This window comes from Chelon labrosus, assembly GCF_963514085.1.
Source record: "Chelon labrosus genome assembly, chromosome: 20".
Lineage (NCBI taxonomy): Eukaryota > Metazoa > Chordata > Actinopteri > Mugiliformes > Mugilidae > Chelon > Chelon labrosus.
Window position 1 is genome coordinate 1,288,954 of NC_140353.1, and position 22,688 is coordinate 1,311,641.

At 44.0% G+C, this 22,688-nt stretch overlaps 1 protein-coding gene across 7 annotated transcripts in view; it reads right to left on the bottom strand.

Moving 5' to 3' along the window:
* Positions 1-22,688, bottom strand: part of syne2b (spectrin repeat containing, nuclear envelope 2b) — a 106,409-nt gene that overhangs the window by 47,486 nt on the left and 36,235 nt on the right. For 6 of the 7 annotated variants that reach the window (XM_084569482.1, XM_084569483.1, XM_084569479.1 and 3 more), the window contains 17 exons: positions 14,824-22,611; positions 13,942-14,184; positions 13,497-13,652; positions 13,056-13,294; positions 10,850-12,917; positions 10,366-10,700; positions 9,802-9,946; positions 9,525-9,725; positions 9,187-9,446; positions 8,773-8,932; positions 2,652-2,807; positions 2,073-2,213; positions 1,525-1,701; positions 755-892; positions 482-667; positions 269-382; positions 20-172 (listed from right to left, as the gene is read on the bottom strand). In XM_084569482.1, coding sequence (XP_084425608.1) covers positions 20-172; positions 269-382; positions 482-667; positions 755-892; positions 1,525-1,701; positions 2,073-2,213; positions 2,652-2,807; positions 8,773-8,932; positions 9,187-9,446; positions 9,525-9,725; positions 9,802-9,946; positions 10,366-10,700; positions 10,850-12,917; positions 13,056-13,294; positions 13,497-13,652; positions 13,942-14,184; positions 14,824-22,611 — 12,660 coding nt within the window. The remainder of the gene's footprint in view (positions 1-19; positions 173-268; positions 383-481; positions 668-754; positions 893-1,524; positions 1,702-2,072; positions 2,214-2,651; positions 2,808-8,772; positions 8,933-9,186; positions 9,447-9,524; positions 9,726-9,801; positions 9,947-10,365; positions 10,701-10,849; positions 12,918-13,055; positions 13,295-13,496; positions 13,653-13,941; positions 14,185-14,823; positions 22,612-22,688) is intronic. The other variant, XM_084569484.1, reaches the window with a different exon arrangement.

The following is a 22,688-nucleotide window of genomic DNA, read 5'->3' on the forward strand; positions in this document are numbered from 1 at the left end:
GATGGATTTATAGACTGACCTTCTCTAGTTCCAGCAGCAGTGTCTGGAGCTGGTCCACGACAGTGAAGACAGTCAGAGTCTCTTCTGCCTTCTCTGGAAGACAAAGGTCCGGTTTACACTTCTGGATCTCAGCCACCGTTCTCCTCATTGACTGGATCCTCTGTTCAACCACCTGCACATGAGGAGAGCATTCAGAAAAACAGAAAATGATCATTAATAACAACGCTATATTTGTCTGAGCAGCTCATGAACAGATGCCAGGTCTCACCTTTAAGCTGTCCTCTCTGGGGCTGGGGAAAGTCTCTGGAGAGGACAGTAAGGTCTTGATTTCAGACAAGTCATTCTCCATCCGCTTGACTTCACACTCAATGGCCTCCACCTCCTAAAAACCAGGACATTAACAAACATAATTAGGCATTTGAATAATAAAACACCCAGAAGGGTAGATTCAAATACAACTAAAACAATAATAAAGTCTCACAGCAGCAGCATGTTCCAGCTGAGACAGAGGAACCGTGAAGCAGTCTTGTACTTCGGCCACTTGGCGATCGGTTTTGAGCAGCTGCTCCTGGAGAGTTGAGATGTCATAAACCTGCGACATTTCCTTCAGGACTGAGCTGAAGCCCTGCAGAGTGGTTCGAATCTGGGCCGAATCGTCCAGCACCATCTGCACCACAGGACAAAGAGGAAGTGTGTTCAAAGACGTCGGAACATTCAGTTGAGGTCCAGCGGAAAATATCTGATCTTTACCGACCTGCAGGGCGTGAACGTGGCTGCTCAAACATTTAGCGGTGGTGTAGCTGCAGGGTGTAGAGAGCCACGACTGAGCCTCCACCATCCAGCTCTTTGAGCTCTTGATCATCTCCTGATGCTCCTGGAGCCAAGCGTGAATCTGACCAGAAAGATTCACCTTAAATCAACTGTACGACCACAGGTACACAGCTACCAAACATTTCAAACAGGAAACCGGTCCCGATCAGACCTTACTTTAACATCTGACCTGGACAATCTGTTCACAACTGTCCATCTCTAAGTTCCTGTGTTCACACCTGGTATTAAAATGTGTCTCCACATGTCAGCACTTGAGATCTGATCTCAGTTTCTTTTTTCCCCTGAATGAACCAGAGACCAGCCTTGTTGAGTAGGTGGTCTTTAATGTGACCCAGGACTCATTGTGTGTTCACACTACCAAAGGAAGGAGGTCACATGTGTCCCAGACCACCTCCACAATGTGGACTGACACCAGATCAGTGTTCAAACCTGGACTCTAACCTGAACACTAGAGAACAGATCACCCAGGATAGATTTTAATGAGGCCTCACTCTTTAAAGGTTCCCTGAATTTACATACAAAGCTTGATGGTTTAAAACAGTCATTACATCCTTGGTGTTTGACACCAAACAAATATGTGTACATAACAACTGGTGAATTAAAACTGAGGAACCATAAGCCAGGAATTAGGAAAAAAAAAACAAGATAATAAGAGTACAGAGAGTACTAAAGAGAATAATAAGAGTTCCTGACCTTGCTGAGCAGGGTGGTCCTCTGCTCCGCCTGTTTGGCCAGCAGAGAGTGGAGCTGCTGGACCTCCACCAGTCTTTCTGTGAGGACCAGTGTCTCCTCCGGCTTCTCCAAGTCCTGCATGTCCACCTCCAGCGATGCCAGACAGGAGTGCCACACATCCAGCTCGTCCCACACGCGCTGGATACAGGTGGACATTCATTGGTATTAATTAATTAATTAATTAAGTTATTTATGTATAAATAAATGCTACGTATCTGATATGTTGAGACACACAAATGTACTTCTGATGGATATTTTGACAGATTCTTAATAATAGTCTAAAAGTCTGTTAAAAGGGTTTTTTAACAACTTAAATGTATTTTACATTACCTAAAAACAAACCAGCAGTCACTCCTAAGAAAATTGTTGTATTTATTTGTTGATGGATTGATTTCTGAGCTGATAATAAATCACATTGTTCAGCCCTCGTAGAACGTTTGCTGCTTTCTATCCTGCTGCAACGTTTTGATTCAGACCTTCTCCTCCTCCTCCTCCTGGTCACCACCCACCTTCTGAGTGAACTTTGCTTCGATCACAGAGGCGCTCCTCTGTTCCAGTCTGTTCTGAACCGATCTTAGGCCAACCTGGATCTCAGACAGCTTTGCCCCCAGTCTGTGGACAGGACCACTTTTTTCCACCGCCACTCCCACCTGACGGACCAACCAGGGACAAACATCAACAAACAGGTCATACCGACCTCTGAGTCAGCTGGGCTGCTATAAATGAGTATTTATTCAAACCATTAACCTTCGTTAATCCTGTCTGAAAGAAGAACTCAACAAAGACTCTCTAGCTCAGATGCTAATGGCCAGCATGGCAGCAGTAGTTTGTTTCTGCACATATCAACCTATAAAACTAGCAGACCTGACTTTTACATTACAGTAAATCAGACTCAGCGCTATGCATGATAATTAATGACAACATATTTTCCTAATTACACTGATTTAATTTCACCCTATCAATCAGTAGCATCATTAGTTTTCATTATTTTATTACTTGTTGGTAATTTAACCAGAGGATTAATCAAACTACTCAGAAAATCATTTCAACAACATTTTAAAAAACACTAAATTAGTTTTTATTTGTACCTTCACTTCTACTTGCTGCATTGACTTTGTGACTTCCTTCACTTGGCTGTCGATGTCGACCGGGACCAGGGTGTACATGTCTGAGTATTTCTTCTTCACGCCGTCCATGATGCGCCGCAGCAAAGCCTTCTGGGTGCACAGCTGACTGTGGACCTCCTGACACCACACAGAGAAAAAGGGACATCAAAAACTTGAGTAAACAGGGAATGTTCTGCTCTCACTGTTCGACCTGAACTCAGCTAAGCAGACAGATAAACTCGTGGACAAATGACAGTCGTATTGTCTTCTTTATTGAGAGTATTTCCTTCAAATGCCAACAGAGTGAAACTGCAAGAAAATTATAAAACACAATTTTACGATGCTTGGTTGTGATATGAATATGTACATACTTAAATGCATCTCAAATATGCAAAAAAAAGAACATTAACTCCATATGGCACCAAACCAGATTTTCCAGTAATATAAACATAATCAATTGCAATAGATGTAAACATTTCTAAACATCAAGATGTCACAATCACATTGTTTTTCCATAGTCCTTGTCCTTAGTGTCTGACAGGAGCAGCACGGTGTCCGTTATGGGTCTCAAGTAAGTTCTGCACGCTTCTCCAAAGGTGATCTTGACTTTGACTTTCCTAACCTTTCCACCAGGACTGGGGAAGGTTTTCACCACCACACCCATGGGACATTGGTTCTACTCGACCTGACTATCCTTTAGCAACACAAGGTCCCCTTCTTGAAGATTAGGCCTTTCTGAGTGCCATTTCCTTCGACCTTGAGGGCAGAGAGGCATTGGTTTTTCCAACGGTGCCAGGTCCTTTTCATTGAAATCGCCAGGGGGAGTGGATGGAACTCCGATCTTCTGGGTAAGGACGGTAGCTGGTGTCAGGGTGAGCTGAAAGCTTGGATCGGTGGATACTGTGACCAGCGGTCGTGAGTTGACAATGGCTGTAACTTCTGCCAGGAAAATGAACACCTCATGGGTCAATTGCTTGAGTGTAATGCCTGCAAGCATCGAGTCAAGTATACACCTTGTCACACCGATCATGCATTCCCAACTGCCTCCCATTTGCGAGGCGTGAGGTGGGTTGAACACCCAAGTGCATCTGTTGTCGCTCAAGAACTTCTGTATGGCCTCATTGTTACAGTGTCTTGAGTCAATACCAAGCTTTTTGCATGCACCCAAGAAATTGGTCCCAGAGTCAGACCTCAACTGTTTGACCGGGCCGCGGATGGAGAGAAATCGCCGCAGTGCATTGATGAAACTTGAAAACTCCATTGACTCAATCACCTCAATGTGTATGGCTGTTGGAGCAGCCTCCTCGAGTTCGACGGAAATTGACTGTCCAGGGTCCAAATACATCCACTCCAACATAAAAGAACAGGGGGTCCATGCACAGACGGTCCATGGGTAGGTCTGCCATCTTTTGCATCTCAGTTCTCCAACAGAAGGATTGTTACATGGTGACGACGAGGAATAATGAGTGGGTTTCTTTCATCACTCTCAAGATTAGCTAGCGACAACCGACCTCCAACTCTGAGGCAACCTGCATCATCCAGGTACGGGGATGACTAACTGAGCTGGCTCTGTTTTGGGATCTCTTTCCCTGCTTGGATACATGCAAAGGCTTCAGGGAAGGTCTTATATTGAAGACTACGTATGATTATACTCTTAGCCTTCGCAAGATCTCCTGGGCGGGATTCTTTGCATGTGTGCCAACCTTGACAATTGCTCTTGCTGTTCCCTCGTTTGAAGGTGCTAGCTATGTGGACCAGTCTTGCCATGGTTCTTGCAAGTGATCTCCAGGATGAGAAAGACTCAAAACGTCTTGGATCCCAGGCAGACTCCACAACTCGAGTGGCACAATACACCACCAAAAGAAAGACCTCAGGGTCAGAGTCAGGATTAACCAGATTGAAAGATGCATCAGCCCCATCCTTGTCTGGCTTCAACAGGAAGTCTGGCCCCTTAAGCCACATGCTAGACATCAAGACGTTTGCAGGAATTGACCTCGAAGCCTGGTCAGCTGGGTTCATGTCTGTGGGAACGTAGTTCCATTGCTCTGGTAAGGATGACTTCCTGATTCTCTGAACATGGTTACTTACATAGATGTAGAATCTTCTGGACTCATTGCGAATATACCCTAGGACGACTTTACTGTCGGAGAAGAATCTCACAGAATTGAACTGAACATCCATCTCCTCCATGAGCACATCCACAATTTGTACAGCCAGAACAGCTGAGTGGAGTTCAAGCCTTGGAATTATCACCTCTGGTTGTGGTGCAAGCTTGGCCTTACCAAGTACAAATCCAAGTTCACTCTTATCTTCTGCATTTGTGACTTTAATGTAGGCCACAGCTGCAATGTCCTGAGTGGAGGCGTAACAGAAAATGCACAACTCCCTGATCGTGGAACAGCCGAAAGAGATGGAAGTGTACATCCTCGAGATTCTGACATGTTCTAGATCTTTGAGCGAGTTTCTCCACTCACACCACTCTCTGAGCGGGTCGTCCCACTCACAAGCCTCTGTGGTAAGCTCTCTCAACAAGGGTCTGCCTCGTATGCCAACTGGAGTTCCAAACCCAAGGGGGTCATACAGGCTATTTATAGTTGATAACACCCCTCTCCAAAACCCCTGCACAAGTCTTAAGAATACATGGAGAAGAGCTTTTGGTGATGGTAAAAGTATCAAAGAATGACGCAAGAGTAGAAGACCTAAAGCTGGGGTTATTTCTTATACTGGCTTTATCTCTAATGAAGGCAGCGAAAACACAGAAAGCAGGGAATGACACAAAATGCTCTTGTTTGTACCTTGTTCCATGTGTCATCCATTTTTCCTGCAGCCCAAATGGAAGCTTGTCAACTATAGGATGAATTCCATGTGCGGTATCGAGGTAAAGTAGTCCCGGTATGTATCCTTCGCTCTTGGCAGAGTTTATTTCTAAGAGAAGGTCCCCTAGGTCACGTAGTAGAGGGGTGTCCTTGTTCATGATTCTGGGGAAACGTTCTAGCTTATCAGACAGAGCCCTTTCCAACACTCTTGCAACCTGTCCCACACTTTGGCAAGTCCAAAAGACGGATTGTTGATGTGCGCTGCTCTGAGGCGTTCTGCATGTTGAGAGGACTCATCACCTAACCACTTGGTCAGCAAGTCGAGCTCTTCACTGGCCGTTAAGTGCAAACCATGTGTGACATTTTCTAAGGAGGATTTCCAGGCCCAGTAATCACCCGGCTTGTCGCTAAACCTTGTATGTCCTCCAGTGAGCAACTCCCGTCTGGCCAGGAATCTGGTGAGGTCAGATATGTTTGGGATAGCTGAGGGACTCCTAGGTTCCCATGGTTCTGAGGCAGAGAGACTTGTCCTCCAGAAGTGTTTCTTCCACTTTGAGCTGTGGTTGTTTAACTCTAACTTCAATTTCTTTTCGAGCAAAGGCTGCTTTTGCTCGTGCAGCCTCTGCTTTGGCCTGTGTATTATCTGCAGCAATGCTGGCCGATGACTTAATAGAGCCCTTTGATGATTTTGTTGAGTGGGTGCGGACTGACATGGCATCATCATCTTCGAGCTGAGACATGTTCAAGTTCTGGGTGTGGACGACGTGTGAATCCTTCGGAAATTTTGTTGCCGTTGATGAAATGTCTTTTCACTGTTCTGCTCTCACTGTTCGACCTGAAAACAGCTAAGCAGACAGATAAACTCGCGGACAAATGACAGTCGTATTGTCTTCAGTTCTGAAGAAGCTACTCGGATGAGTGGGGAAACGTCTTCTCAAAAAAAAAAACTCTACAAGTCCAGTTGCCTTTTTTGAACCTTTTTTTGGCTATACCATGACCTGGATGAATGAGAACCTTCACAGACATTGTTAATACTCACAGACAATTCTTTCCGTAAAACAACAAAGATGGATGGATGGATTCAGATTCAGGCACACTTCAGTCACCTCTCCTTCTATCCAGCATAACTAAGATCTGCTTCCTGTTTCCTGTCTCACCTTCACTATTTCTATTGGCTATTACAACACACATAAAATGAACCCAAAAACAATAGCACCTCCTGCTGGCGGGAAGCCAGCATCCGCCAGAACAGGGAAGATGACTTTTAACAGCCTAACAGGAAACACAACTGACCATAACCCATAAAAACACAGTTTTATTTTATTTTATTTATATTTTCTTTCTTAAAACAAATGATTAAAATAAAAAAAATAATATTTGATTTTATTTATTTTATTTTCTTAGTTTGTTTATGATTTTACTGAATTACACTAAATTTCCCTTGTCTCTTAAATTATTTTAAATAATTTTTTTGTCCTGACTATTCCATATTTTCAGTATTTTAGTAAATTAATTGGACATCAAAGTGTTGAGTAAACAGGGAAGATGACTTAACAAGAAACACAACTAACACTAACCCTTAAAAACATTTTTATTTTATTTATATTGTTTCTTAAAACAAATGATTAAAATAAAAAAATATATATATTTTATTTATTTTATTTTCTTTGTTTATGATTTTACTGAATTACACTAAATTTCCCTTGTCTCCTAAATTATTTTAAATATTTTTTTGTTCTGACTATTCCATACTTTCAGTATTTTGGTAAATAAATGCATAATTATTATTATTATTTATTTACAAATTTAAAACAAATTGAAATTGATAAAAATGTGATTATTTTTATTTAATTTAACATTAATTTTATTTGCTTTGTTTACGGTTTTACTGAAGTAGACAACATTTATCTTGTCTCTTCATTATTATGAATGATTATTATGATAATTACTATTGCATGTTATTAGTATTATTAGTAATCAATATATTTTTCTCTCTCTCCTTCTCCACATACACACACTGCGTATAACCTCTTGTGTTTTGTAAATGTTCTGTCCCAGTTGTTTTGTCTCTGTCCTATAAGTGTTTCTGTTTGTTTGTCTTCAATAAAAAGCAGATTGTGTCTTCGGTCTTTCACAAACATCGATGGTATTCTTGTCGTTTTGTGTAACTTTTCACACTTAACACATCTGAAATCTTGTTTAGGAATAAGTCGACAATAACCATCGACATCTCTGATAAAATAAAACCACTCCTTTCATCAGAGTCTTCCTCTTCAAGTCCTTCATTTCGACAGTAGTTAAGAAACTCGTTTCAGCTCAACAATCGACTACTTCACATTAATAACCTACGTTTAAAAAGCTAAAATGTGAGAGATAAAACAGAGGAGTTATCTACCTGCGTGTGAAAGCGTCCGACGCTCGGCTGCACAGGGAGGTGCATCTCGTTATCTACTATGGGAAACTGAGCTTGTTTGTGCGCGTGATACAAAAGGAAGAGAGCTGAGACTTTGCATGAGAGTGGAGGAACTGTGTGATGGGAGTGTGATGTCTACAGCTATCTTTGTGAGGACCAACTGGAAGAAGAAGCCGTTTTAGGTTTGGAAAACCGTGAGGAAAATGTGACCTTTTAATTAGTCTTTATGTTTTAGGTAAATCAGAACGAAATCTGTACCTTCTAGGAGAGTGTGTACATTCATAAAGATGAGGATTTTTTTTGTTTTTGAAGGCTAAATTAGGGTTAGGGTTAAGTTAGGGTCCAGGTAATGTCCTCACAAGTATAGAAGCAGATGTGTGTGTGTGTGTGTTGATGAAATGACTTGGCTACAGAGGCCACCTGGATGATCCACTTGCAGCTCAGAACAAAAGGTGTCTGGTACAAGAGGAGGGCAGAGGGGGGTAGAGGGGGGTGGGAGTGATGGGAGGACCGTTGGGAGATGGAGGGGGATGTTTGGCTCTTTCACAAACACACACTCTCTGCAGAAGGGGAAGGGAAATGTGTGTGTGTGTGTGTGTAGTGAAAACGCTGGAGTGGATGAGTTGTTGGCCTCTGCTCAGGTTTCAGGACAAAGGGCAAAGAGATTGTTGGGTTGTTGAGGTTGATAGAAGCTTCTGGGCCCGAGGCCAAACATTTTATATTTACTGGACACTCGCATTAAACCAAAATAACCGCTCACATAGAACACATGCCAAACATATTGATAGCATTTGGAACCTAGCTCGTAATCTTAGCATTACATTAGGGGGTCGTTTTGTTCGTTCTTCCTGAACGCCAGAGAGGAGAGCCCCACCTGTAGCTCTTGTGTACTGTTGCTCTGCTCCATCTCTACCAGGAGACCATCTGCAGCCTCCAGCCAAACCCGGACCTCCTGCAGCTCCTCTCGGACCTTCTCCCTCTCCTCCAGCTCCAGCCTGGCTGCCAGCAGACCCTCCATGCTCCTCTGCTTCACACTGTCAACAAATACAAACACAGATTTAACTGCTTTATAACCTTTATAGCTTAAATAATGTCCATGGAAGTCAGAGTGAGAATAAGAAACAGAGACTCATGCAGCCTCCATCGTGGTAAAGAAGCTATTAGGTTAAATAAGTTTCATCTAAGTACTTTACTAGTCTCATATATTTAAACAATTAACAGCTATTCTAAATCAGTCTGGTCTCAGATCTGAACCAGTAGATGAACCATATATCTAGCATCATCTCACCTGCCGTACTGGTCCTGCATCGCCTGCAGATGCTGACAGAGAGGAATGGGAGGAGCCTGCTCCAGGTGGGCGGGGACACCCAGCAGCCTGGCGGCGCGCAGTTCCAGAGCAGACAGGGCTCGGTGTTCGCAGTCCAGTCTGTCCTGGTACTGTTCCCAGGACTGCAGCATGTCCTGAAGCGCCTCGGTGGGGGCCTTAACCCTGGAGCCATCGGGAAGCTCCGCCTCCACCTGCTCCAGAACCACTGAGGCTTTCTCCACCTGAGAGGAGACTGGTGAGTTTAGAACATTGTCTGGGTTGTAATGGAACAACATCAGTCGAGTAGCTTTTCAACTTACGCTGTTTGAGATATCGAGCCATTCTAAGATTCTCTGTTTGTTGCGTGTCTTCAGCTCCGGCGTGCAGCGATGTAGTCTTGATATCCGTCTCCAGAGAGCAGCCACCGATGCCTCCCTGCCTCCACGGCAGCGCTGCTCGGGGCACCACTCTTTCAGCTCGTCCAGACGCCTCACCAGGACCTCCACCTCCTCACACAGAGCCTGGACACGAATGTCAGTAAAGATTTAATTTGTGTTTGTAAGTAAAGCGAAGGGCGTTAAACCTCGTCATACATACTCTGAGCTTTTCCTCCTGGTCAGCACAGTCATCCAGACAGGTGAGTTTTTGAGAGAGACACTGTAAGAGTTGGTTCTCTGCTCTCTCCACACTTTGGATGATCTCATCTTGGCACTTGGTGTGAGTTATGTACTGTTCTGCACACCTGAAAGACAAAAATTAAGAACTGTTAAAATGAAAGTTAAAATTAGAAATGTTTGGATCAACTTTTTTTGGACCAAAATCTCGATCACGATCTTTTAATATTGAGTATGAGCCTATCCAAGTCCCTATCTGATCCTAAATGTCCTAAAGTTTGTCCCCTGTCGATTTCTAAAGGATCTCCTTCTTCTTCTTCAGTTTGATCTTCTTCAACCTTTGACACTACAGGGACGTGGTTTGGGTTTATGGCAGACATAAAACAAATAACTACAAAAGATCTAGCCAATCCAATTCATTCATATTAAAAATACCCGGATCAGCCCAGATACCGACAGAAACATCCCGAGTTAAAATGCACTTGTGGCGGCTGGTGTCTGATGTCTGGCATGCTTGGACATCCAAAGTACTTTATGAGCCTGGTACCTGCAGAGACGCTCCAGTCGTACGTGGCCCTGCGCTTGGAGAGTGGACATCCTCACCAGGAGCTGGCTCAGAATATTCTCCAGGAGCTGCTCCGCCTTCTGTGGGGACAGGTAAGGATGCAGAGTGACGTAGTCCTGGAGTTTCACCACGTGGATCTGGAACTGCTGCTGCAGTGAGGCCAGGGCCTGCTGGGTCTCCTCCAGGGCATCACAGCAGAGACCGGCAGATCCATGTGGTGGCAGCATAGAGACCTCGATGTCCCTCAGGAACTGTGCTGCTTCTTTAACAGCACAGGTGTAGCTTCTCAGAGACGCCTTGGCCTGGGAGATGTTCTCCTGAAATATAAGGAAATACTTTGTTTTAAAATTCATGCTGGAATAATTGTTGTATAAAGGTTATCTAGAATAACATGTGATTAATAGAGTTAAACTGGGGTCGTTAATGTGCTCATTATTTAGTGAATTAACTGTCAAACTGAACTTACCATTTGTGAGTCACATTCACTGAGAACTGCTTTCTTCAGGTTTGTCAGATCTTGAGATCCACTTCTTAGTTTCTTTCCTTTCTTTTGCTCCAGAGCCTCCAGCGCTCTCATTCTCGACTCCACAGTCTTTTTCAAAGACACAACTCTCTTGTATTCTTTGTTAACCGCTGCTTCATTTGGTTCTATGTCAGGGACTTTCTGAAGCTCTTGCTGGGTTCTCAAGAGGAAAACATGAGCGGCTTTCTTCTCCGATTCAAGGTCCAGCTCCTTCAGAACGTCCCGCTCGATGATGCTGAGGTTGTTGTAGAGCGTCATCTCCCAGGTATCGAGGTTCTTCTCGTTCTGTTTGAGTCTCTGTTGCTCTACGGTCATCTGTGAGGGGTAGAGGTCACCAGTGATGGTCTGAAGTTTGGAGTAGGCCTCCTCAATCATACCCTTCATCAGAGGAAACTGGACGAGGAGGCTCAGGTAGATTTTGTACTTCTCTTCTATGTCCCTGCTGTCTTCTTTAGTCTGGAGAACCTGCTCTTGAACGTTCTCCCTGAGGTCCTCCACACACTGCCTCATGTTCAGGTACCTCTCCTGATCTTTGGCTTTCACTTCCAGGGTAACCATTTTACTGTAGAGTTCAGAAACTACTGAGTTCAGCTCTCTTATTTGTTCCTGGGGAATCCAGGGCTGAAGAAGGTCGACCTGAGACTTGTGCTCCAGAATCATGTGTTTGAAAGGCTCCAAAGCTTGAAGGGACTCTCTTGTAATGGGGAACCTGTATCGGCTCAGATCTACCAACAGCTGCCTCAGGCTTTTTTCAACTGTGACCAGGTGTCTTTTGCTTGAATCTACAGTCTGGATAAGTTCTTCCAGCTCTTTTTTGTTGTGTTTCTCATAGCTGGTAATAGCTCTGATGTCCTCCTGGAGGTTGGTTAGCTTTTCAAAAAGCTGACAGTTCTCTGTGACGCTGAGTTCAGAGGCGAGGTCTTTACTCTTCATTAAAAGAGCCTCGCAGAAAGCGGCTTGCCTCTCTGCCTCAGATAGGGTCTCCTGGATGTGACGAAGCCTGCGATCAAGTTCGGCAGGGCTGCAGAGCTCACTGTCTGCACCCCTTGAGGCCTCTCTCTGCAGGTGGGCCACAATCCAGGAGTCTAGGTCAGCAAGCTGCTCTGATAGCTTCTCTCTGGTCTGCAGTCCTGACTCGATCTCCTTCATTGCCTTGGACAGTTTGTCAGTGGTGGACGTTGAGAGTTCTTCGAGGCATCCCAGAGACGTGTGCACCATGGGAACTTCTTCAGCCTGGTCCAGCTGTGGAAGGAACTCGGTCACCTCCTCCACCAGTGACTCCAGCTGGCCCTGTTTGCTCATCACCTCAGACTGCAGCTTCCTCAGGTCTCTGATCTGCCGGTGAACCTCCTCCGGGAGGAGAGCGACTCTCTTCCTCCTGCCCTCGATGTCGCTCTCTGTCTGCTTGGCCCAGGCAAAGCCGTCCCTCATCACCACGACTATTTTCTCCATGATGGGGTTGCTGCTGCTCTGGGTTTGGGAGGACACTTGCTCCTCTGTGTTCTTAAGTTTGTCTTTAATCTTCTGGAGTCCCTCGTGTATCTCCTTTGCATCCATCTCCCACCGTGAGTTGCAGACCAGCTCCTCTGATAGCTGCTGTAAGTTGAGGAATGTTTGCTGGGCGGCTTTAACCTCTGCATTTGCCTCCATCAGCAGCTGCGCCTTCTTGCAACTCCACTGAGTCCCTGGAGGAGACTTGGCTTCGAGGTCTTTGCTGATTTTTTCCAAGTGTTCGTGCAGACCTGATAACTCTGACAGGAGACTGCTGCTCTTCTGAGAATAGGTGTTTGCGTGATGGAGCTTGCTCCCCACATTCCTTTCCAGCGCGCTCCACTTTTCTTGTAGGTTCTTCAGCTCAGTCTGTGCAGCTGATCGCTCGGACTGGCTGAGGTTAGGACACAACTTGGTATGGATCTCAAGCAACTCCCCGAGAACCATTCGGTCCTCCTCCAGACTTCTCTGAAGGGAACACAGTTGCTCTGCCTCCTTAGAGCTACTCTCCTTTGGTGACCTGGAAGAAAAATAGTTGAAAAGCAGATTGTTTACAGATAAAGGAAGTTGTAGATAAATGTTAAGGAATGCTAACTAATTTAAAATTCAAGTTTGAGCAGCAGAAATGAAAAAGGAAACCTGTGGGAGGACAACTCACATGATCACGTCCAGTTCTGCCGTCCGTCTGTTCAGTGTGCTCTTGGATGTTTGGATCTGTCTGCAGTAGTCAGTCACCAGCTGCAGCAGGGCCTCTTTGCTCTGGACAATAGCAGCTGCATCTTGAGCAGCAGTGCTCCACTGATCCTCCAAATGCTCCAGAGCGTCCCTGTTGTTGGCGTCAGCTCCTCTCAGCCGAGCGACCAGTGACATCTGTGCCTGGGCAACATCTCTGCACTCCTGCACTCAGCAAAACACACGATAAATGCAGAGATATTAAAAGGGCTAATGCATATTTGTGTGTTTTATTACCACCTTTAAAACAGGCTGGTACACAAATACATTTAAGATGCCCACTTCTGGAGGCACTTCGCCAGCAAATCCAGCAGCTGCTATGAATCACCAATATTTCTCTTGTGAGCCATTCGGCCTATAAGCTCACCTGAACCTCCTCCACCTGCAGGGCCACGGCTGCTGGACTGAGCGCAGCCGGGCGGTTCTTGCAACTCAGGATGTTAGACACGAGTCTGCACAGACGACCATCCAAATCACCGGTGGATGTAATCAAAGACTCCGGAGGATCTTCTAGTGGTCTACCCTGCACAAAGACATACATCAAAAAACAGGTTAAAGGTCTTTTGAAACGCGCGTCCCTATCTTTGTGATCTCAGTTGATGGTAGCCTACCAAAACTAGCAAGCTGCTACAAGCCCTGTGGCTACAGATTACATTTGAAGAAGCATCACCCTGATATTTATATAGCCTCCATCTGAGTCTCATCTAAATACTTTACTAGTCGCACATATTTAAAGTGTTAAACATTATTATCACACATATCATTTTACATCATCTAGGAGTTTTAAGCGACATCTAGTGGGAGAGTGATACCTCAATGAGCTGACTGTTGGGTCCTGTCCCTGCCAGTAGCTGTATCTCTGTAAAGATGTTCCTAATAACAGATCCTTTGGGTTCCTCCAGAACCGGTTTCTCAGTCTCGGCATCACTTCGTTCTGCGTCCTGAGGGGATGATCCTTCCAAACATGTTATCTGGCCCGTGATAATGTCAGAGGATGACTTCTGAGCTGCCTGCAGTGATGACGGAGTAAGGCCGTCACCGCTGAACACCTGCTCCTTTAGCAAACATGAAACATTAGTATTAATTCAAGTAAAAAATGTTTCCCCTGAGCAAAGAAAAGAAGCTCATCTCTCTCTGTGAAACAGGTTTATCCCATTTGAAGGGCTGACAGAGCACCAAGTGTTCCTCGCTGTGACTTGCAAGATAATTGTATGATGTATGAAGTAGCTCCTATTCCTACCCCAAGGCACTGAAACCTTTCGTAGCACAGATACAGTGCAGCTTAAACGTAATTGCACCTTTGAGAACGTTCTGCTGTTCTGCTTAAAATGAAACAGAAATATTGCTTTAGTACATTTATTTATTCAAGAAAATAACAATTTGTGCATATCTGACTGATCAGCAGTTACCGGAAATGTTTAGTTGCTGTTACTGCTGCACAAGTAGGTCACAGCAGATACTGGGAACAAGGCTTCACTTACTTTTACAGATATGAACAAAAGATTAGTTTTTCTGAATAAATAAATGCAGTAAAGGAATATTTCTGTTTCGTCTGTGTAAACTGGGTTCTTCTGTTTGTTCTGTATGTTTTTTTTCAGTTCCACAGCCCCAGTTACATTAAAACAAATCTTAATTTAAACTTACATGACTTTAGTGTATCATATAAAAGCTTATCAGTATTTCATTTGACCTACCTGTGACAAACTCACTCTCTGCAGCCTCACTTCACTGGTGGTTGTGCTCATCTGGAGAGGTTTTTCTACACTGACGATCTTTTCCTCTTCCTCCTTTTGTTGTTTTATCTTTAGTGTTACAACGGTTGAGTGTTCAGACAGGAACTCAGTAACGCTTTCTTGCACATTAGTCATTTCAGTCTCAGGTTTGTCAGGCTGAACATTAACAACAGTCACATCTTTGCTTTCTTTAACTGTGACAACCTGAGTAATTGATTCTACCTGCGATTCCTTTTCTGTTGAGACGGTTTCTCTCTTTCTATCACGCTTTTCATCTGAACTCTCTGGTGCATCATGAATGTCACGAGTCAACACTGCAGGATCCTTGACCTCTTCAGGTGTTTCCAGTGTGATTTTGGAGGCTTCTGGCTGAGTAGTTTGGCTTGGATCGACCATGTCTTGTTCAGATGAGCGTATTTCAACAAACTCTTGGTGACCTTGTTCCTTTACACTGATCTCTGGCACAGTCTTCTCAGCTGCAGTCTTTTCTGGCTGAAGGGCCTGGGTTTCTTTTTCACCCTGGATACTTGTTTGATCAGTTTCAACTGACGTGAGTTCAGTGTCTAGTGTTTCTGGTTCCATCTGGATTTTCTCCACCATAACAGACGTTTCATCCAGGCTCTGGGGTTTATCATGCACATCTTCTGTGGGAGGTATCCTGTCCTTCATGTCATCTTTGACCTCTGCAGGTCTTTCTTGTGTTGATTTGAAGACTTCTACCTTAATCATCGTTCCTGGTTTTAGAGTGTCTTGTGCAGTGAAGCTCATTTCAGCTGCAACAACAGCAGATTCATGTTTAGTGGAGTCGCTCTGAGACACATTCTCTGGCTTTTCATTGCTGATTTCTTCTGGACAAACTATTTTTAATCTCGGCTCTTTTTCTATCCTGACAAGGCCGTCTTCAAGCTCTTCTGGACGTGTTTGTTCGTCTTTCAGGCTGTCATCCTTGACCACTTTACTTATATCCTGCCTGCTTTTTGAGACATCCAGCTCAATTACTGTTTCTGGTTTTACAGCATCTTGCTCAGATAAGCTTATTTCTGTAAATGTCTCTTTGTCACTTGGGTCCTTTGCTGCAACAACAGCAGATTCACGTTTAGTGGAGTCGCTCTGAGACACATCCTCTGGCCTTTCATGGCTGATTTCTTCTTCCACTCTTGCTGTCTTAGGTGCAGCCTCCTCTGGTTGAAGTTCATCTGTACTTGCATCTTTGTTTTCAGGTGTTTCTGTCACTTCATCACCCTGGACACTTGTTTGAACAATTTCTAATTTTGGTTCTTTTGCTGTCGTGACAGAGATGTATTCTTGCTCTTCTGGATGTGGTTGTATGTCTAGTTGTAGAAGTCTCACTTCAGGCTCCACCTTGACTTCTGTAGGTTTATTCTGTGTAGTTTCCAAGATATCTACCCCAGTCACTGTTTCTGGTTTCACTGCGTCTTCCTCAGATAGGCTTATTTCTGTAAATGTCTCTTTGTTACTTGGCTGCACTGCTGCAAAAACACCTGATTCAGGTTTAGCAGAGTCACTCTGAGCCACATCGTCTTGCCTTTCAGTGCTGAATTCTTCGTTCACTCTTGCAGTCTCAGGTGCAGCCTTCTCACCAGTTGTAGTTTCAGCTTTGGTTTCTGGTGTCTCATTCACTTTTTCACCCTGGATACTTGTAGGAACCACTTCTAATCTTGGCTCTTTTGTTATCATGGCAGAAGTGTCGTAACGCTCCTCTGGACTGGTTTGTACATCCAGTTGTAGGACTCTCACTTCAGGCTCCACCTGGACTTTCTCCACTATAACAGATGTTTCTTCCTGGCTTTGGGTTTGATCGAGCACATCTTCTGTGGAGACTTTCGTATCATCTTTCAGGCTGTCATCCTTGACCTCTTTACTTATATCCTGTGTGGCTTTTGAGACGTCTAGCTCAATCACAGGTTCTAGTTTTACATTGTCCTGCTCTGATAAGCTTATTTCTGAAAACGTAGTCTCTTCATTTGGTTGCACTGCTGCAAAAACTGTGGCTTCAGGTTCAGTGGAAGCAACACTCTCTTCCTTTTCGACGCTCTCGGTTAGAACATCAGCTGCAGTCTTATCTTTGGTTTCTGGTGTCTGTGTCACTTCTTCAACCTGGACACTCGTTTGAACAATGTCTAATCTTGACTCTACTGCTATCATGGGCGAAGTGTCTTCACGCTCCTCTGGACTAGTTTGTACGTCCAGTTGCAGGACTCTCACTTCAGGCTCTGTCTCGATTTTCTCCACCGTAACAGACATTTCCTCCTGGCTCCTGAGCACATTATCTGCTCCAGGCGTCGACATTTCAGGATGTTTGTCTTGGACTCCATAGTCTGTGACCGGTGTGGTTTTCAAGACCTCCATCTTAGTCTCAGGATGGCTTGGTTTTATTATATCTTGCTCATGAAAACTTATTTCTATAAACTTTGTGTCGTGTGGTTGTATTAATTCAGAAATAAGAGAGGTGGGTTGAGCGGAGTCACTCGGAGCAGCGCTGTCTTGACTTTCAGATTTACTTTCTTGAACCTCTGTCATAGTCACCTCAAGTGCTGCTTGTTCTGGCATTAGATCAACAGTCACCTTTTCTGTCTCTGTTCTGGTTTGATTGCTTGTTTGAATGATATCTATTCTTGTCTCCGTTGCTCTCGTGTTATCATCTTCTTCTGGACTGGTTTGTATATCTAGTTGTAAAAGTCTCACTTCAGGCCCCAAGTGGATTTTCTCCATCATGACAGACTTTTCATCCAGGCCTCTGTATATGTCATGTGTCATCGGTGTAGTCTGCTGTTCTGGGAGACTCTCTTCCATGATCGGTTTCTCTTGTGTGTTTTTTAAGAGCTCAGTCTCAGTTTGGTTTAATTTCAACGTATCTTGCTGATATAAGGTTATTTCTACATATTCTGTGTCTGCATCAGGCTTTAGCGGAGGTTTGGAAGCAGGAGGTTGAGCAGAGTCACTTGCAGTCTCACTGGATTGAAGTTCACGACTGATTTCTTGCACAGTTTCGCTCTGGATGCTGGTTTCAACAATCTTTGCGCTTGGCTCATTTGCTAATTTGACAGATTTGTTTTCATTCTCTAGGACGGGTGGTTTATCTAGTTTTAGAGTGCACACTGCAGGCTCTTCGTGGATTTTCATGACGGATCCATCACCCTGGCTGTTTGGGGAATCCTGAATGTCATGTGCCGACACTTGGACATAATCCTTAACCTCTTTCATTTGTTCTTGACGTGTTTCCTCTATGTCAGCTGACTTTTCACCCAGGCTCTCACATGTGGACACTGTTGGAATGTCTTTTTGGAAATCATTTTGATCATCACCTCCGAGTCCTCCCTGAAGGGTTTCCAATAGTTTTCCATCTGATTTGGCGACTCCTTCATCGGGCAGCTCGAGGACCAAATATCTCTTTTGAATCTCGTTTGAATCTGGTGTGTTTTCCCATAACTTGTCAATATACTCTGCAACATTTGGAGCATCTGTAGAGTCAGAAGGGAGAGGTGGCTTTGTTTGAGACACTGTTGACTGGACAATGGTTTGTTCTGGGGTCTTTTCAGGCTCCTGTGCCTCCAAAGGTTCAGATGATGTTACTGAAATATCCACTCTACGGGAATCAGATGAAAGTCCAAAAACTTCAGATGTGTCAGGAATCTCAGTTTGAATCTGGCCCTTGATATCAAGTTCTAAGGAAGCCTCTGGACTCTCTGACTTTCTTTCAGGTGCTGAAAGCTCAACAGAGTCTACCACATTAGTTTCAGTTGGTGCTGTGTCCACCGGTGAACTTAAAGCTGGTTTTCCACTTTGAGTTTCTGTCTCAGTTTCCTCACACGTCACAAGATTCTTTGACTCCCTCTTGGTTTGCATAACTTCTGTTTTTTCCAAGTCTGGAACTCCAGTTTGCTCCCTGGACTTCACAGATTCAGAGACTTTCTCAGCCCCAGTCAAATCTGAAGTAAAAACATCCAGAGAAGTTTTCAGACCCTTTGACTTTCTTTTCGGTGGTGAAAGTTTTCCTTTTTCAGTTATTTCAGTTATTTCAGTTGATACAGTGACTGCTTCTGGTGTTGAAGATGGCTTCTGACTGTCAGGACCTGGAGAAACCTCTGCAGCATAATGTTCTGAGGAAGTTAAGTGACTGTCAGGTTCTTCAATGCCCAGCGTTTCATCCTGGCGAGAAAGTTCTGGAGAATCTTTTAGACTCTTTATCTTTCTTGTGATTGGCGAAAGTTTGCCTTCTTCCACAACAGTAGTTACAGTGATTCCCTCTGCAGCCCTTTCACTTTCAGGTTCTTTTCTAGCTTCATCAGGCTGTAAGTCATTATTCTCACCAGTGGCAGAGAACGACTCAACAGCTGAGGAAACATCTGTTATGAGCTTTGTTTCTTGTGAAACGACAGCTTCATCTTCCTCTAAAGACTTCTGTGTCTCAACAACCTTGGCAACCTTGGTAGTGACTTTTGGGGAAGGTTTCAGGCCCCTTGACGTTCTTTTGGTCGGCGAAAGCTTTCCTTCTTTCACAACAGTAGTTCCAGTGAGTGGAGAGACTGGCTCTAGACCTGTGGAAACATCCAAACTTTTTGACTTCCTCCTGGTTGGAATGAGCTTTGTTTCTTTTGAAACGACAGCTTCAGTTCCCTCTAAAGACTTCTGTCTCTTAGGTTCCTTTGTGATCTCATACTTTGTCACAACCTTGGCAGCAACTTTTGGAGAAGTTTTTAGACCCTTTGATATTCTTTTGGTCGGCGAAAGCTTTCCTCCTTCTACAACAGTAGTTACAGTGACTGTCTCTGAAGTTGATGGAGTCCTTTCACTTTTAGGTTCAGAGACTGGCTCTAGACCTGTGGAAACGTCCAAAATGTTTGACTTCCTCCTGGTTGGTATGAGCTTTGTTTCTTTCGAAACGACAGCTTCAGTTCCCTCTAAAGACTTCTGTCTCTTAGGTTCCTTCGTGATCTCATACTTTGTAACAACCTTAGCAGCAACTTTTGGAGAAGTTTTTAGACCCTTTGATATTCTTTTAGTCGGAGAAACCTTTCCTTCAGTATTTACAGTAACTGCCTCTACCACTAGAGGAGTCCTACCAGATTCAGGTTCTTTCACTTCCTCAGTAGGCTCTAATTCCTTAGTTTCACCAGTGGCAGAGACTGACTCTAGAGCAGTAGAAACATCTAAACTTTTTGACTTCCTCCTGATTGGTTTGAGCTTTGTTTCCTGTGAAATGACAGTTTCCTCTAAAGACTTCTGTCTTTCAGGTTTTTTAGTGATTTCTGTCACAACCTTGGAAGCAATTTTTGGGGAAGATTTCAGACCCTTTGACTTTCTTATGGTTGGTGAAGGTTTTCCTTTTTCCACAACAGTAATCTCAGTTGATTCAGTGACCTTGTCTGGGGTTGAAGACGACTTCTGACTGTCATGACCTGCATTTGTCTTACTGATGTTTGATATAACCATAGTTTCTTCTACTGCAGCAGCTTCAGGCGTCTGACTTCGGGTTTTTTCTACGTCACGTATTTCCTCCTTCAGAGGAACTTCAAGGGGAACATTTGGAGCAGCAAGTTCTGAAGGAGTTATCTGACTGTCAGGCTTTTCTATGCACTTTGTGTCCACAGTGATCTCAGTTATTGTAACTACTGTCCCAGAGGAAGTCACAGTATCAACTGCCTCCACAGTTAGAGGACCCTTATCAGTTTCAGGTTCTTTCCTTTCCTCCTTAGGCTCCAATTCCTTAGTTTCATCAGTGGCAGAAACTGCCTCTAGAGCTGTAGAAACATCTAAACTTTTTGACTTCCTCCTGGTTGGTATGAGCTTTGTTTCTTTCAACACAACAGTTTCCTCTATAGACTTCTTTCTGCCTGATTCTTTTGTCACAATCTTGGTAGCAAGTTCTGGAGAAGGTTTCAGACCCTTTGACTTTCTTTTGGGTGGTGAAAGCTTTGCTTTTTCCTCAACAGGAATCTCAGCTTCAGTTTCCTCTAAAGACTTCCATCCCTCAGGTTCTTTTGTGATTTCTGTCACAGCTTCAACAGCAGGTTCTGGGGAAGTTTTCAGACCCTTTGACTTTCTTTTGGGTGGTGAAAGTTCAACTTTTTCCTCAACAATAATCTCAGTTGTTACTGTGACCATCTCTGAGGTTATAGATGTCTTCTGACCATCGGGACCTTCGTTTGACATCCTTCTGATTGTTGTAACCTCAGTTTCTTCAACAGCAGAAACTTCAGTGATCTGACTGTTGGACATTTCCATGCCCAGTATATCCTCCTTCTGTGAAAGTTCTTGAAATATTTTTGTGGACGAAAGCTTACCTTCTTCAACAGTAGTTACAGTGGCAGCCTGTTCAGTTGAGGAAGTCCTTCCCCTTTCAGGTTCTTTCCGGGCTTCAATCGGCTTGAATTCCTTAGTTTCACCAGAGGCAGAGACTGGCTCTAGAGCTGTAGAAACATTCAAACTTTTTGACTTCCTCTTGGTTGGCATAAGCTTCGTTTCTTGTGAAGTGACAACTTCAGTTTCCTCGAAAGATTTATGTCTCTCAGGTTTTTTTGTGATTTCTGTCACAACCTCTTTCTGAGGAACTTCAAGAGAAACATTTGGAGCAGCAGGTTCTGGGGGAGTTATCTGACTGTCAACCATTTCTATGCTCTTGGTTATAAGTTCTGAGGAAGTTATCAGATCCTTTGACTTTCTTTTGGTTGGCGAAAGCTTTCCTTTTTCCACAACAGAAGTTATTGGCTGTGGAGCTGTGGAAACATCCGAACTTTTTGACTTCCTCCGGGTTGGTATGAGCTTTGTTTCCTTCAAAACGACAGCTTCAGTTTCCTCCAAAGATTTCTGTCTCTGGGGTTCTTTCCTGATTTCTGTCACAACCTTGGCAGCGAGTTCTGGGGAAGTTTTCAGACCCTTTGACTTTCTTGTAGTTGGTGAAATCTTTGCTTTTTCCTCAACAGTAGTACTTTCAGTTGGTCCTGGGGTTGAAGACTCCTGACAGGTAGGTTCTTTCTTGACTTGTTCAAGATCGACATCAGGTGATCTAACACCGGTCACAACAGTCTCATAAGTTGTAGAAAGGTCACTGCTTTCGGACTCTCTTCTAGTTGTTTCTTCAGTAACTTTAGTTTCTTCCACAACCATTTTAGATTGTTCTCCAGAACCTACTGGAGTCTTCTGACTGTCAGGCACTTTGCTGGTGAGTTCAGCTGGAACATCAGATGTTGATGGGACAGAAGAGACTGGCTCTGATATACCTTCAACAGTGGTTGTTACTTGTAGTCTTTCTTCCATGTGGGTAGTAATGGTTTCCACCTTTATTTCAGCGGCTGAGGTCTTGGGCTTTCTCCTGGATGGTACAGGTGTAGTTTCCACACTGACAACAGGTGCAGACTGCTCAGTGACCTCGTCACCTCGACCTCGTTCAGGGATATCTAGCTTGACACCTTTTACCTGTGCTTCTTGAGAAATGCTGTAAGTTTGTGGCATAATAGATTCAGAAGCACGTTTCGCTTCTTCCATGAATGCAGACACAGCAGGTGTTTCAGTTTTAGCCTCAGGTTGAACATCCTCAACAGAAACCGATGTTTCACCATCAGCTGAATTGTCCGTTACAGAAATGTTTTGCTGCAGGTTATCTTGACTCTTGTTCTCAAATGTGCGCTTGATTTTTCGTGGTGGTGCAGTCACCTCTGAGGTCTTCGTCTCCTCCAAATTACCATGAAGGATGTCTGGTAGATTTTGTTTACTCTTTTTATCAAGGTCCTTAACCGGAAAGATGAAAAGGGCGTTAATTACAAAAAATTCACTTAACACTTCATTAAAGATGAGCAATATTAAAT